At 41.8% G+C, this 14594-nt stretch overlaps 1 protein-coding gene across 2 annotated transcripts in view; it reads right to left on the bottom strand.

Moving 5' to 3' along the window:
* ARID3B (AT-rich interaction domain 3B) overlaps positions 1–14594 on the bottom strand; it is a 100768-nt gene that overhangs the window by 18980 nt on the left and 67194 nt on the right. For both annotated transcript variants that reach the window (XM_068275668.1, XM_068275669.1), the window contains exons 4-6: positions 12262–12334; positions 1897–2080; positions 92–333 (exon numbers count right to left, since the gene is read on the bottom strand). In XM_068275668.1, coding sequence (XP_068131769.1) covers positions 92–333; positions 1897–2080; positions 12262–12334 — 499 coding nt within the window. The remainder of the gene's footprint in view (positions 1–91; positions 334–1896; positions 2081–12261; positions 12335–14594) is intronic.

The following is a 14594-nucleotide window of genomic DNA, read 5'->3' as shown; positions in this document are numbered from 1 at the left end:
GTACTTTATTGTATACCAAGCAAACCAACTCGGTGTTAGAATCCTGCAGTAAATAACATTCAAGAAAGCTAGAAGTGTTTTGGCAGCTGACCTTTCTTAAGTGGAGTCACTGGTGACATGCGAGAAGTCGGGTGCACTCCGAGCATGGGCACTGGAAGTTTTGGAGCCGCCAACAGTGTATTGTGCCCTGGTGGAGTAGGTGAATAGTTAAATGTTGTTCCATAGCTTGGGCGCCTTCCTTCTCGTCGGTTACCATCTATAGCAGCTTGCAGCTCTGCTGGAGAGCTAAGAGATTTCTTTTCACACTCATAGAGGTAAAGGTACTTCATATATCTGCAAAAAAAAAATACTCCTTAAATCAAATTTAAACAAATCACGTGTGACCAAACAGACGATTAGCCCTATATTTTTTTATTCTTTACTTCCTGTGTCATGCGCCCAAATTACTCTGGCACTATATTACAGCCAAGCGTAGTAACAGGCAGCACTCTGCAGCCATCGCTCACGCAATTACTGCTTCCCCACTAAGGTGTTCAAATTACTCTGGCGCTCAGCTGCAGGCAGCGATCTGCAGCCACCATAATTGTCCTCGCCAGGTGCGCAAATTCCTCTGGTTCTCGGCTATATTAAAGTTGAATGCAACTGCTGGCAGGTTCAGCTGGCACTATTACTGACCCCCCCCTCCTTAACCAATGGCCATAACTCCAGCACCCAAATTACACACTGGGCTTCAGCTTTGGTCGCTAATTATATAACAGTCTACAGGGGTGTCTGAAGTACCAGGCGCCTCGCTTTACCTGCTTTGCGATAACAGTGTTTTCCACAACGGGTGTAAATGGACACTTCAACATATCCCATATTATCAATAGGATCAATTTGTTTTGAATTTCCCATCTTGTACAACATTACCGGCACGGAACACAGACATGATAACAGTGTCTATGACACGTCTATTTCAATGGACAATTCAAATTCAATTCAATTCACTTTATTGTCATTGTGTAACACAACGAAATTACTTTTCATGACAACCCCACGGTGCATATAGGGAACATAGTGATAGTAACAAGGAAGAGAAGAAATTATACAAGTATGCCAGGTATTACAGATGTTTAAACAATTTGTACACAGTGTTAATTATTTCAGAGAGGATTCAGAGTTTATCAAGTTTATGGCGGATGGGAAAAAGCTGTCTTTGTCTGTTTGTGTGTGTGCGGGTTGATCTAAAACGTTTACCTGATGGAAGGAGCTCAAACAAGGCATTTCCAGGGTGAGTTGTCTTTGATAATGTTTTTGGCCCTTCTCAAGCTGCGAGTATTATACAAAAGTTCCAGTGATGGTAGTTCAGTGCCAATAATGGCTTCTGCTGTTTTAACAACTCGGTATCTACGTGTTTACTGTTTACCTGCATCAGTGTTTTACTTTAGCTTACATCTGGAAATATGCCTGAAGAAGGGGACTAGATCCCAGAAAGCTTGCATTATTTAATCAGTTAGCCATTAAAAGGTATTACTTTTACAATACTTTTTTTCTACCTACATACACTGTTACTATCCACATTGGGAACCCGGCTTAATGTGAACCTAGCCTTACCCACCCCTCTCTGCACATACACTGTACACTTACCTGTCCTTCATACACACATACCATATACAATGATGGACATGCTAGATTTTGTAAATCCCAGAGTTATGCACATTGGTTACACATGCACTGTACATCCCTGCACCACACATTTTCTACACTCTTTACTCTCCTCTGAATTTTCCCGTATCCAATGGGCACCAATCTGTTAGTACTAGAGAAAAAAAACACATCCTAAAACAAAACAAATTATAATAAAACTAACTATGGGACTATGTTTATTCCACAACAGTAATAGAGGGAACAACTTACTGTGTGCGCAAGGTGAAGGCAGCGCTGGTAATGGACGTTGGTAGGTTTAAACCTTTTGTAATCTCTCTCCAGATTTTCTTGTTTATGACTTCTACAAGACCACCTTTCTCAGTCACAAGCTTGTAAAGCATGTAGAGGTCCAACAACTGTTTAGCCATGATAGGGATGCGGCTGATTGGGGTGCCTAAAATCATAAAACCAATGCACACATCAATCATGGGAATAGAGTCTGGAAGGAACAAAACATTAAAAGAAGATATACATTTTGTACTGTACCTATAGAATGAAAGCACACCTGAACTGCACTTTAAACGTAACAGTTTAAAGCCTTTTACTTACCTGGGGTTTCTTCCATCCTCCTGTAGTGCGCGAGGGTCCCTTGGCATCCTCGGAGTCATCTTGGCAAGATGTGTTATGTGCTAGTGAATGATATAGAGGCGCTCATGCTCGCTACACAGTAATAGAAGTTAAGGCACCTGTTTTTCACTGACCTGAGTAAGCGGGCAAATACCTGCGAAATGCGTTGTTTCTTTTATGTGATAAACTAGAAGAACTTTTGTTCAATAGACTAGTGCAAATTCTTCAAGAGAGGTAAGATTACCTCTGTGTTTATAAGATCAATCAACAGCTTTATTAGCCTGTTTTTTATGCATTGTGCACCTCCACCCCTGTTTTGTGTCCTTGAGGTATGCGATTGTTCATCATGACTTGGACTTCCCTAGTTGCGCCCACTCTTGCAGGCCTCCTGAAGGATGAACTCCACAGCCCTCAGCAGTTCCTGCTGTGGAGACATGCTGGCTGGCTGTGAGCAAAAGGAGGCTTGAGGATTTTTTTTTTCAATCGCTGCATCGCAAGAGCGGGCGCGTCAGGAGCCAAAATAGGGGCAAGAGGAGAGATAGGAGGCATGCAGATTCTAACAGAGAGAGCAATAAGTGAACACTGACCCCCTCCCACCAACACAACGTTTTTTATTTTTTTTAAGCAGAGCAATTTGTGCTCTGGTATCCTTTAAGTGTATTTGAAAAAAAAAACAAAAAAAAAAAACACCAAAACCTGAGAATCTCCCATGAGGACATGGACTAGACGACTGATCTATATTTTCACGACGGCAACAGCAGCCTAAGAAGAAAGTAATTTATAGTGCATTTCACTGTGAGAAATCTACATTATATAAATATATATTAAATTGTACAAATTATACAATAGTAGTAGAATGTATGCAACTGCAACATAACCATGGTGCCTTGCTCCATAGCAGGCTGCTTGCTGTGTAAACATATGTCCACTTATTGTTTAAGCATACCTACTGACATCTGCCACAAAGATCACACCAACAAATTCCCATTTATTTTATTGGTATCTGCAGATATCACATTCTCTGAACCTGAATTCCCTTGTGTAATGTAGCCATCTGACCCTAGTGACACTAATCATGGGGAGTGTCCAATGACAGTCATCCATCACATAGGTGACAGCAACTAATTCCTGTAGTGAAGATGGGAGGGCTAGGGGAGGGTTTTCATGCACTCCCTTCTGTCTACTCTGTCCCTCATTATTTCCAGACCTGGGGCTGGTGGGGGAAGGGCGGGTGTGTGACAATCACAGCTGAGGCTTGGCGTCACTAGGTATATTCAGCTTGCTGCTGTCTGTGTACTTTGTACTGTACACTCACACATGACAAGTGCTGAAGGTATTAATTACAGTAGTAAACAATGTTATATAAAACACACACATACTCTTCTACAATGATCACTGTAACTTATGAACATGCTTGTGTTGATGGAATGTCAAGCCTTAGCATACAGCAAGCACAGTGCAGTTTTACTATACCAAACAGGAAATAGCTTAGTATAATTCTAACCCCAGCATTAAAATGTCAGCTATTTCACCAAGGAACAGAGTCAGTGAGATCTACTGATGGCAATCCAAGATATGCATGCATATGTTCACCTACAATTATGCACTTTGTAAAAAAACAAAAAAAATATAGCTTAAGACTTGCAGCAATATACATTTATCAAAGATAAAAGCATCAAAGTCTCCAAGACAGGAAAAAGACTTCAAAGGACTTTGCAAAAAAGGCAACTTCCTCAATGTGCAGCAAGGCGCCCCAATTAGGTAATCTGTGACCTATGGGCGAAGCTGTACAAATTAGTCATCACTTTTCTTAATCAAGAAAAGGAGAAATTAAATACTAATATAATGCTGCAAGCCAAGAGAAACTGCTAGCGACAAGAAAAAAAGCCAGCATACAAAAATATTTATCTACAATGTAAACGTTTGCACTTAAGCCCAATCTACACAATACGATTCTTTGTGCGCTTCAAATAGGATTCTATTTACGATCAGATTAAATCTCACATGTCCAATAGGGATTCGATTCAATTTGCCATTGCAAAACAATGGCGAATTGAATCGAATCCCGATCGGACATGTTGGATTTAATCGGATCGTAAATAGAATCGTAATGAAATCGCACAAAGAATTGTATCGTGTAGATTGGGCTTTATAAATACAGAGCTGTTCACACACTGACTACACGCAGCACGGTTCTGCACAGCACCTACACGCACAGCGCTTCCCACACCTATCTACAGGCAGCAAAGGCTGTTCATACACTACCTATATGCCGTTATGTGCTCATCGCACACTCCCTACATAAAGCCACCACTGCTACATACAAATACAACTAGACATTCAGGCAAGTGTGTCAAGCTATGTCACATGGTGGAAAGCCAAAGCAAACAATTCTGTCATTCATGAATCATGGCTAACCTAGAATGGCACACCGTAAGGATGGCAAAAACACCTCTAATAGAAATATTTATTAACCGGGCATATATTTCAGTCAGCTACACACAATCTATCATTTAGCTAGCCTCAAATCCAGTGACAAAAAATCACAAAATTCATCTTAGGGCTGGGTTCACACTGCAAGAGCTTTTTCTAAGCACTTGTGATTTGAAATGCTCTTGCTAATGTAATGCTATTTGTGTGTCCTCACCTGAGTGACTCGATTTTATAAAAATCACCCATAGCATTGCATGATCAAGAGCTTTTCAAGTCACTAGCACTAAAATAAAGCTCTTGCAGTGTGAACCAGCCCATATAAAGATTGACTGACCAGAGGAGACTGGATCAAAAGACTTTTTATGAATGCCATACATTAATAACAATAATGTGATTATGTACCATTACATAGACTACGATACATAAACTGAACAATATGTAGACAGACATAACTATGGTAGGGATTAGACTGGAAGCCCCTGAGGGACAGTTGAAGTGGACCTGAACTCTTGCACAAGACAGAAGGAAAGCAGAGAGAAACACACCATGTATGTATTTATGAGTTTGGCCTGTTTAATTCCCCCTCATTTATGTCTAATCACTAGTTGTGACAAGACAACATACTCTGTACAGCGCTGCGTAAGATGTTGGCCCTATATAAATACTAAATAATACTAACATTTACAACCCAAGGATGGGTGGTGTGGTGTAAATCCACACACTGAAGCTTCGTATTTTCTTTATACAAATAATATGCATAAAGGAAGTATAGCTGCTGCTACTCCACTGGTGTTTTATGATCGTTCCAATTTCCAGGAAGGAAATCAGACTTAAGATGCATATCACACTGAACAGGAGCTAATGGCTTCATTAATCACATTCAAGAGACAGATTCCACCCCCTACCTTCAACTCACCCACTCCTGCCTGCTTCCCTTGGTATTTCTCCCCTCCCCCAGTGCAAACAGCTTCCTCACTAAATGATAGTGACAGGTCCTTTAAGGCTTATCAGATTTCATGATCTGTTAAACAGGGGTTTTGTAGTAATAGTGCCCAAGCAAAAGGGAACAGATTCAGAGCCCAATAAAAGAATAAGCCCCAGTGTCTGTGACACAAAATAAAAGACTTGGAGAGCATAGCATTCTATGATACTTACAAAACAGGACAACGTGGCACAATTATTAGCAAGCATCAAGTAAAGCTATGGACAGGAAATTTACATGATGCAGAAAGAAATACCGTACTTGCTTTTCAGAACAAACGTTTCCAAAGCAAACTTACTTTGCATTACAATATTTTAAGGCAGTGTTAATCAGGGCTGTGGAGTCGGTCCAAAAATCCACCGACTCCGACTCCTCAGTTTAGGATTCCACTGACTCCGACTCCACGACTCCGACTCCTCTAATTTGCATATTACAATTTTGTTGATTAAAAGTATGTAACATGAAATTTGTCTCTTAACTGCCAACGCTTAGGAATTTTACAAGACAACTGAAGTGAAAAGGATATGGAGACTGCCATATTTATTCCCTTTAGACTAAAACTAGTCCTTGGTAGGAGTACTTGTAAAAGGTACAAACAGGAACAAAGAACATCTATCAGGCCCTAGGCAATGTAAGTGTGGGTACATGTAAGAATGATGTGCAGGTACTCTGCAGGGGAATGAGGAGATTGTAAACAGATAACACCTCTGTGTTCAATGTGCACAGCATTCTCAGTGGATTCCCTGCAGCTCTGTGGGGAGTGCATATGTAGAGTATAGTACTACTGTGTAACAAAGTAAACCTGAAACAGATGAAATTAAAGTTTTATACATACCTGGGGCTTCCTCCAGCCGCCTTCAGAATAATCAGTCCCTCGTTGTCCTCCTCCACCACCTGGTTCTGCTGCTATGAGTCCAGGTACTTGAGCCAGTCAGGCGTAGTGCGCATGCACACACTCCGCCGCCAGGAGCATACTACACCTGTGCAGCACTATTGCGCAGGTGCAGAATGTTCCTGGCTGTGGGAGCGGCATGCGGCCGGACAGCGCTGACTGGCTGAATTACCAGGACTCATAGCAGAAGATCCGGGTGGTGGAGGACAGTGAGGGACTGATTAGCCTGAAGGGGGCTGGAGGAAGCCCCAGGTATGTATAAAACTTTACTTTTCATCCGTCTCAGTTACCCTTTAATTTGTAGTCACCAAACCAAATTTTAATAACATATCAAATTATTTGATTTCATGAGCAAAGGGAGTGCATACATTTGCATAAATCAGCATCAATGCAGAATTATTTCCATCTCGTTGACCATCTCTATTAGTGACACAGCTACACATCAGGCTTTATTCTTACAGCATAGATGTTATTTAGTATATATAAGAGATTCCTGTGTACATATCATATATACAGTCACAATCAGATATGTATATCTGACCTTAAAAATACGGGGACTGCTTTATTGAAGCAGCACAAGTAACTAATTTTGATTGGTTTATTTCATTTTTGTGGACTAAGCACAGCTATTACTGTATATATACATTATTTTTAATGACTATTATCTGAGAAATATAACATTTTATCATATTTTCTATTTTAATTACAGTTACAAATTCATTAGGAGTCGGAGTCGGTGCATTTTTTCCCGACTCCAGGCACCCAAAATTGCCCGACTCCACGACTCCAACTCCACAGCCCTGGTGTTAACTGGCCACTGTAGCAGCAGAGGTTTCTACTTTGATGCTTTTAACAGTTTGTAGTAGCAATTCATCACTGCCTCATTGAAACAAGTTTCATTTTACTGCAGTGTGATAAGAAAGATTTGCTGGCTACAGAAGGGTAACATGGTGTTTAATTGGTGCAAAATACACACTTTCTTCCATCTTCCAATGCTTGCATAGGAATACATAGGTTACATAAGACCTGTATTTAAAGTGGATCAGAGAAACTTTTACTCATTGCATAATTGTGTCCCTTTCATATATATTTTATAGGGCATTCCTTAAGCCAAACACCTTTTGTTTTAATACTCTAATTCCCTATAAACCAAACAAGCCTTGCCCAAAGCTTTTCAGAGAGCCTTGGCACTCAGTCCCAGGTAGCAGGGGCTTATGGGAGCTCAGTCTGGGCAGGAGGAGGTTACTAGCCATTGATTTCAGAGGCAGAGAGGAGGAGGGGGGAGGAGGGAGGACTGAATTTACACACAGGCAAGATGATAGCATCTCCAGCCCTCAGCCTGTGACAAACAGAACATGGCAGTGAGTATCACAGCAATAAATGATCAAACTTTTAAAGCTGTTTGCAGCTAGATTTGCTGTGTGGACTATCTAAACTTTAGATAAGATATATAGACAAGTTATTTGTTATAGTTACTTTTTCATTTCGGAACCGCTTTAATTGGCGGTTTTGTTTTTCAGTAGAAGACAATGGCCTCAATTCACTAAGCTTATCTCCTGTCTTCAATAACGTTTCTAGAGGTATCACGATGGTGATAAGGCATGTAGTATTCAGGAAACACTTTACCCCAGGCAAACCTAAAGTTAACTCTTCTGTCTTTATGTTAAAGAGGATCTGTAACCTCAAAAAATCCCCTGGGGGGTACTCACCTCGGGTGGGGGAAGCCTCCGGATCCTAATGAGGCTTCCCACGCCGTCCTCTGTCCCACGGGGGTCTCGCTGCAGCCCTCCGTGCAGCCGTGACGTAATATTTACCTTCCTGGCTCCTGCGCAGGCGCTCTGACGGCTGTCGGCTCCGAACTACACGGAAATACCCGATCACCGTCGGGTCTGCTCTACTGCGCAGGCGCAAGTTTCCGGCGCCTGCGCAGTAGAGCGGACCCGACTGAGATCGGGTATTTCCGTGTAGTTCGGAGAGGAAAGCAGCCACAGCGCCCCCGCTGGAGCCAGCAAAGGTAAATATTGAACTGACAGTCGGCACAGTCGCCGGCTGTTCGGAGGGCTGCAGCGAGACCCCCGTGGGACAGAGGACGGCGTGGGAAGCCTCATTAGGATCCGGAGGCTTCCCCCACACGAGGTGAGTACCCCCCAGGGGATGTTTTTCATGTTACAGAGTCTCTTTAACTCTTCAATCCTTAAAATAACTACAGAATTCTAAAGTTAAAGACAGGCTGTTAATTAACTGTGTGTGAAAATAACTACAGAGGAGGTAACTTAAGTAATGAAGTGATAAGATAACTCTCTCACTGTATAGTGGATGATTGGTGTCAGGACACCTTCTGGGGAAAAGACACAGGAAACAAAAAAGGCTCCCTTAGCTTGCTATTACAATTGGCCTGGCACTGCTATTGGCCTGAGGAAGCGGGCTCAGACCCGTGAAACGCGTTGCCTGTGCTACCAATAAAATATTTTGTCCCTACAAAGATTTGTCATCCTTGAGGTAAGCAACCTCAAACCTTTATCGGTTTTAAAACTGCTTTTAAACGCTCTTTAAACCATTTAGTGCTCTCACTGTGTAGTGGTAAGTTTTCTATTGCCTTATTATCTCCAGCATAATCTTAGTGAATTGAGCCCAATATGTCCTCCCAAGAATAGCAACATGTTACAATCTAGATTTCTCTTTGCAAACTGAAAAATAAAGCCCAAATGCCAGACGTTCCACAATTCTCAAAGCATCAAACAACTTTCGTTATGTGATCATTCTGGGTTACAAACTAGAGGAAGTACAGATGTGTATAGGTGTCCTTTGACATCAGCGATCTCCTTTACAGTTATTAGGAAACCTGGAAACTTCTTGGCTGTTTCTGCTTCAACCTACAGTCTTACTCTTCTCTAAAAGAACATGCTGCTTGGCACAGACCTGTACAGCACTGTCAGCACCGGGGATGAATTGTCATTTGAAACTATCACAATTGTTTCAGGCTACAGTAAGTCTGCATATGTATGTAGCTGTAGTGTCTTCATAAATATGTAGATGTAGGGTCTATTTACACTGCTTGCGGTCCCAAGTGGTACCACTTTGGAATGCCGGGCAGCATCAATCTTTAATACAAGAGTGGGGCTGGGTGACGGTTTCAGATGCAATGTTATTATCAGAACCATTTTGCTAAGTACAAACAGGGCTTGTATCTGGAATTGGTTTTGGCTCATACAGGTTCTGGAAGGGGGGGGGGGGGGGGGAGATAATGTCCAGAAGTCAAGAGACAAGGCTGCCATACTACGGCACCACCAGTCGCACTTGGCAAACATCTGTCATCCCTAAGGAGACATTGGTGGTGAAGGGGGACAGAGGGAAGGCGAAGGCTCCGCAGTGATGACCCAGTTCTTCAAAGAAACCAACGGAGATGGCTGACGCTGCAGAGGATCCCGATTGCTGACATCCGTCAGTGCACGACAAGGTGTTCCAGTTCAAAAGGTGCAATCGTGTTAATTTCTGTTGTGGGTCCCGACTCCTGGGCACATTATCACTAAGGTGCTGCAGTGCACTGCCTTTGGTGTGAATGCTGCTGTGCACTGCTCTGTGTCAGGAGCCATGTGAACAGGTCCTAAGGATTCATGAGGGGTTTACTTACATACTTGTCTCTTGCTGCCAGAAAAGCAGGCACCCATTAGACAGGGATTGATCGGCTTGGCATATCAGGCCATGACTTGTGTATGTATCGCTTCACATTGTGAAACAAATAACTGTGTAAAGAGTTAATAATGTGCAGCAGTACAAGCACTAATTTAGTAGATGATCCCAAGTATCCGAAAATTGCAGCTCCAAAATAACTTACTAAAAATGAATCCGTAGAGTAAAAAGGGCTGGCTTTAAAGAAGGCAAACACTGAAGACCACATCTGTGTGACATATCCTGTCATAAAAACACACATGTCCATTATACATTCTGCTGGCTGTTCCACAAGATGTGCATTCCACTGTGAAACACATGCAGATCTGCCCAAGAGAAGACCAGCACAGCAAAACTGCTGGCACCGATTTAGGTGATGGAGAAGAGATAGTCACATGTGTAAACAGGTTAAAATGCTGATGTAAAGTGTACATATACTGTACTTCAGTGGGCTCAAAATCCCATCAAATGGTGCCCTGATCAAAAAGGTAATATACTGTATTTGCATTATTGATTTTTAGCTTCTTTCTTCATGGCAGATGCACGTCATGCACGTCATGATCCATAGCATGTGCAGCACAAGTCCCTGTACACACGTACATGAAAAAAGAGGCACCTGGAAAAAAGGGTGCAGGGCTTTGCTGCTGGTAAAATATCGCTACAATTAGCGATACTCTACCACTGGATTCCGTGAACAAAAATACTGGTAATCTTTACCAATATTTTAATATAACTAAAACTAAACCCACTCTCACACAGAACCCTCCCCTGTACCGATGCATCCCCCCTGGTGGCGCCCATCTATGTTGAAGCTATCATTGAAATTCATTGATTAATTTTTACCTGCCATTCACCCGGTACAGGCACAACAGAGAAACGCCAGTGTAAGCAAATAGTGAGAACCTACACCCTTATACTCGCTCTTGAAATTTGCTGTCTATTTCTTAACAGTATAAATCATCCCTGGCAGTCTAGAATAAAAATAAAATACAAATTTCAGTTTAATACTTTAAAACAAACATGGAAGAAAACAAAATGTAAACTAGTATTTTTCTTGAGTTCCTGTTTACTAAAAAGGTTTCCTCCGTCGTCCCCACCAGAGGGGATTCAGCATTGGATTGGTACAGACTAACCAGCAAGCTCATGGTGACCCAGAACTCAGTGGAGTGTGTAAGGGACTACAATGGTCCTAAAAGCCCCCTTACTAAGATGTTAAGAAAAACAAAAGTTTGCTTTCTTAAAACAGAAAGAATTTGCGATAATTCAGGTTGGAGTGAGCTTGAGATGTCTCACTGCTGAATATATGCAAATTAACCATTGTACCCTTAGCAGCTAAACACACCTCCAGAACCGCTGGAATGCAATGATGTGTCAGCTTGTTAATTTGTACAGAGCCATAATAATCCAACATGCATACAGACTGTTTCGGATTGTTTGATCCTCATCAGTGCATGGCATGGATTAATTTGATTGGATTGGATCCACTGACAAGTCAGTAGCAGCTTTGCGATGGGCTTTGGTGGAAATAGCCAAGCCTGAGAGAGTCTGCTTTATGGCACAGGCGCAAACTGTTCGCAGCTGCACAGTACAGAAGACCTGACTGAGCTTAGCCATAACCGCCGGAGCCTGAGCAGGAAGCCGCTAGTTCTCCTGCACACATGCCGAAGGTAAATATTAGGTCTGTGTTGCTGCACGGGAGCAAGTGCTAGAACGAGATTGTGCAGCCTCATTAGGATCCAGAGGCTTCCCCCTCATGAGGCAAGTACACCCCCCCCCCCTTCCCGGGCACTTTTTTCCCCCTACAGGTTTACTTTAAAGCACAATCTTAATCTATCATTCAGCTACTGTATTTGACATGTTGATTTACAGTAAAACAAAGGAATGTCCAGAAAACCAGTAAATTCCCAGTTCACAATCTTTTCGTGTCATTTGTATCCCTTCAACTTGCTGGCACGGGAAATACACACTAAACATAACAGTGTAATGAGGCTGTGCTCCCTATGGGTATGTTAACTATCTGCCAGGAGCTCACCTTTCTTCTGCATAAACACAAACAAGTCATCCAGGAATTCCTTTCTTTTCGGATCACTATCAAGCTCATATAGCTGCAATATAAAAAGAGAAGTCAAATATTAACTTGTCTGGAACAGAATTATACAAAAAAAAAAAAAGTAACAATGCCCATAAGTGAACCATTTTCGTTAAGTTTTATGAAAACCTTGCAGTGAGCTCCAGATTACTCAATTAGTAACAGGAACGATTATTACCAAGACAAGGACTCATAACCAATGCGTATTTATAAAAAAAATTAGCTATACTAAGAATACCTTGACTATGTGGTAACTCAATTCAATACAAAAATGTTATTTTCTCTTTTAGACATTGTGAAATTTTTTTTTTGAGGCTTTTAATGTTGCCTATGACAAGAAGTGGGTAAATGTCTCAGACAAGAGACTGCAAAAAGTAAGACCCTGTGTGGTAAAGTGTTTATTACTATCCCTTACTTCCTGTCTGTGAAATCACCAAGGCTCTCAATTAAACAAGGCTGTCCAAACAACAGGAAGAGAGTGATTTTTTTTTTTTTTAAAGGGACAAAGACAAAAACATTTACTGTTTTCAACCTGCCTTAAAGAGAACCGGAACTGAAAATTAAAAAAAAAACCTCAAAATAAACATAAACACGTAATACTTACCTCCTGTGTAGTCTACTCATCAATCTCTTTCTCCTCTCCTGCGTCCTGTTTGTCCCCTGTGATCAATGGAATTCTCCGTCCTCCCTTTTGAAAATGACCATTACCCCATAACAGCTTCTTGGTCAGCACACTGTTAAACTGTAATATCACCCACTTGAGCCATAGGGAAGCATGGACATTACCTTGCACATTTAGTTGTAACTGACAGCAGCTGAAATATAACTGGGATGGGATGGGATCACTGTAAGAAGAAAATGGTGAGCTTCTGAGAGTAACCGACTGTGAGGTAAGTATGTAATATTAATTTGCAGCTATATCATGTGTTTATTTTCAATAATTTTACTTAGTTCAGGTTGCCTTTAAAGGGAACCTAAACTGAGAAGGATATGTATTTTTCCTTTTAAAATAATACCAGTTGCCTGCCTCTGCTGCTGATCCTGTGTCTCTGATACTTTTAGCCACCGCCCCTGAACAAGCATGCAGATCAGGTGCTCTGACTGAAGTCAGACTGGATTAGCTGCATGCTTGTTTCAGGTGTGTGATTCAGCCACTACTGCAATCAAAGAGACCAGCAGGACTGCCAGGCAACTGTTATTGTTCAAAAGGAAACAACCATATCCCTCTCAGTTTAGGTTCCCTTTAAACAACCTAAAACAGTTTAAGGGCTCGTTTCCACTATCGCGAATCTGCATGCGTCCAACGCATGCAGATCCGCACATGTAATACAAGTGGATGGGCCTGTTTCCACTGTAGCGTTGTTGAGGTGCGTTTTTTTCAGCGTGAAAAAAACGCACAAAAGAGCCAACGATTTCGCCTGCGTCGGGAATCCGTGCGAATCGCCGCTAATGTATTTAATAGTAAAAACGCATGCGTTTGTTACATGCGTTTTTACCCGCGATTTCGCGTGCGATTTCGCACCTTTTTCAATTTTATTTAGCCCTGGCAGTGTCATGGTTAATTTCGCATGGCACCCTGCCATGCGAAATCGCAGGCGAAATCGCGGGTAAAAACGCATGTGGAAACACATCCGCATGCGTTTTTACAAGCGTCGGAATGCGGCCGAAATCGCGTCGCAACAGTGGAAACAAGCCCTCAACCAGCCTTTCTCAACCTTTCTACCCTGGAGGAACCCTGCAAATAATTTTTGGATCTCAAGGAACCCCTGCATTTATTTTGTAAGAGGTGTGGACTTTAAAAGTAGACTTTTTTTTTTACCCCTAATTATACAGTTTCCTTATTCTAGCAGTTTTTATTAATGTGTTCATTATATTTCTGACCCCCAATGTAGTGCTTTTTCAGTATCCCCTATTTTAGTGTGCTCTATCATACTTCCTCCATGATGGGGGAAAATGGCAAGGTACCCCTGCAGAGTACTCAAGAAACCCTGGGGTTCCAGGGAACCCTGGTTGAAAAAGCCTGGTTTAAAGAATACACTGTAACTAACATGTAATAAACTAAAGTACATTCAATTTTGAAAATGAGGTCAACTAGGAGACATTTATGACTTGAGTGTTTCTAAGTAGGGGACCATCTGTGTGCATTTTGTTGCCACTGAGAATTAGCTCACACCATTGCAAAAGGTCCTAAGTAACCCCTGCTAACATGCACTATTTAAAGGAGCATTATGGCAAAAAATAACTTTAAAATTAAAATACCGTATATACTCGCAAGC

Source organism: Hyperolius riggenbachi, chromosome 3 (genome assembly GCF_040937935.1).
Source record: "Hyperolius riggenbachi isolate aHypRig1 chromosome 3, aHypRig1.pri, whole genome shotgun sequence".
Lineage (NCBI taxonomy): Eukaryota > Metazoa > Chordata > Amphibia > Anura > Hyperoliidae > Hyperolius > Hyperolius riggenbachi.
The sequence above is the reverse complement of the archived record's forward strand: the minus strand, read 5'-3'. Positions and strand labels throughout refer to the sequence as shown.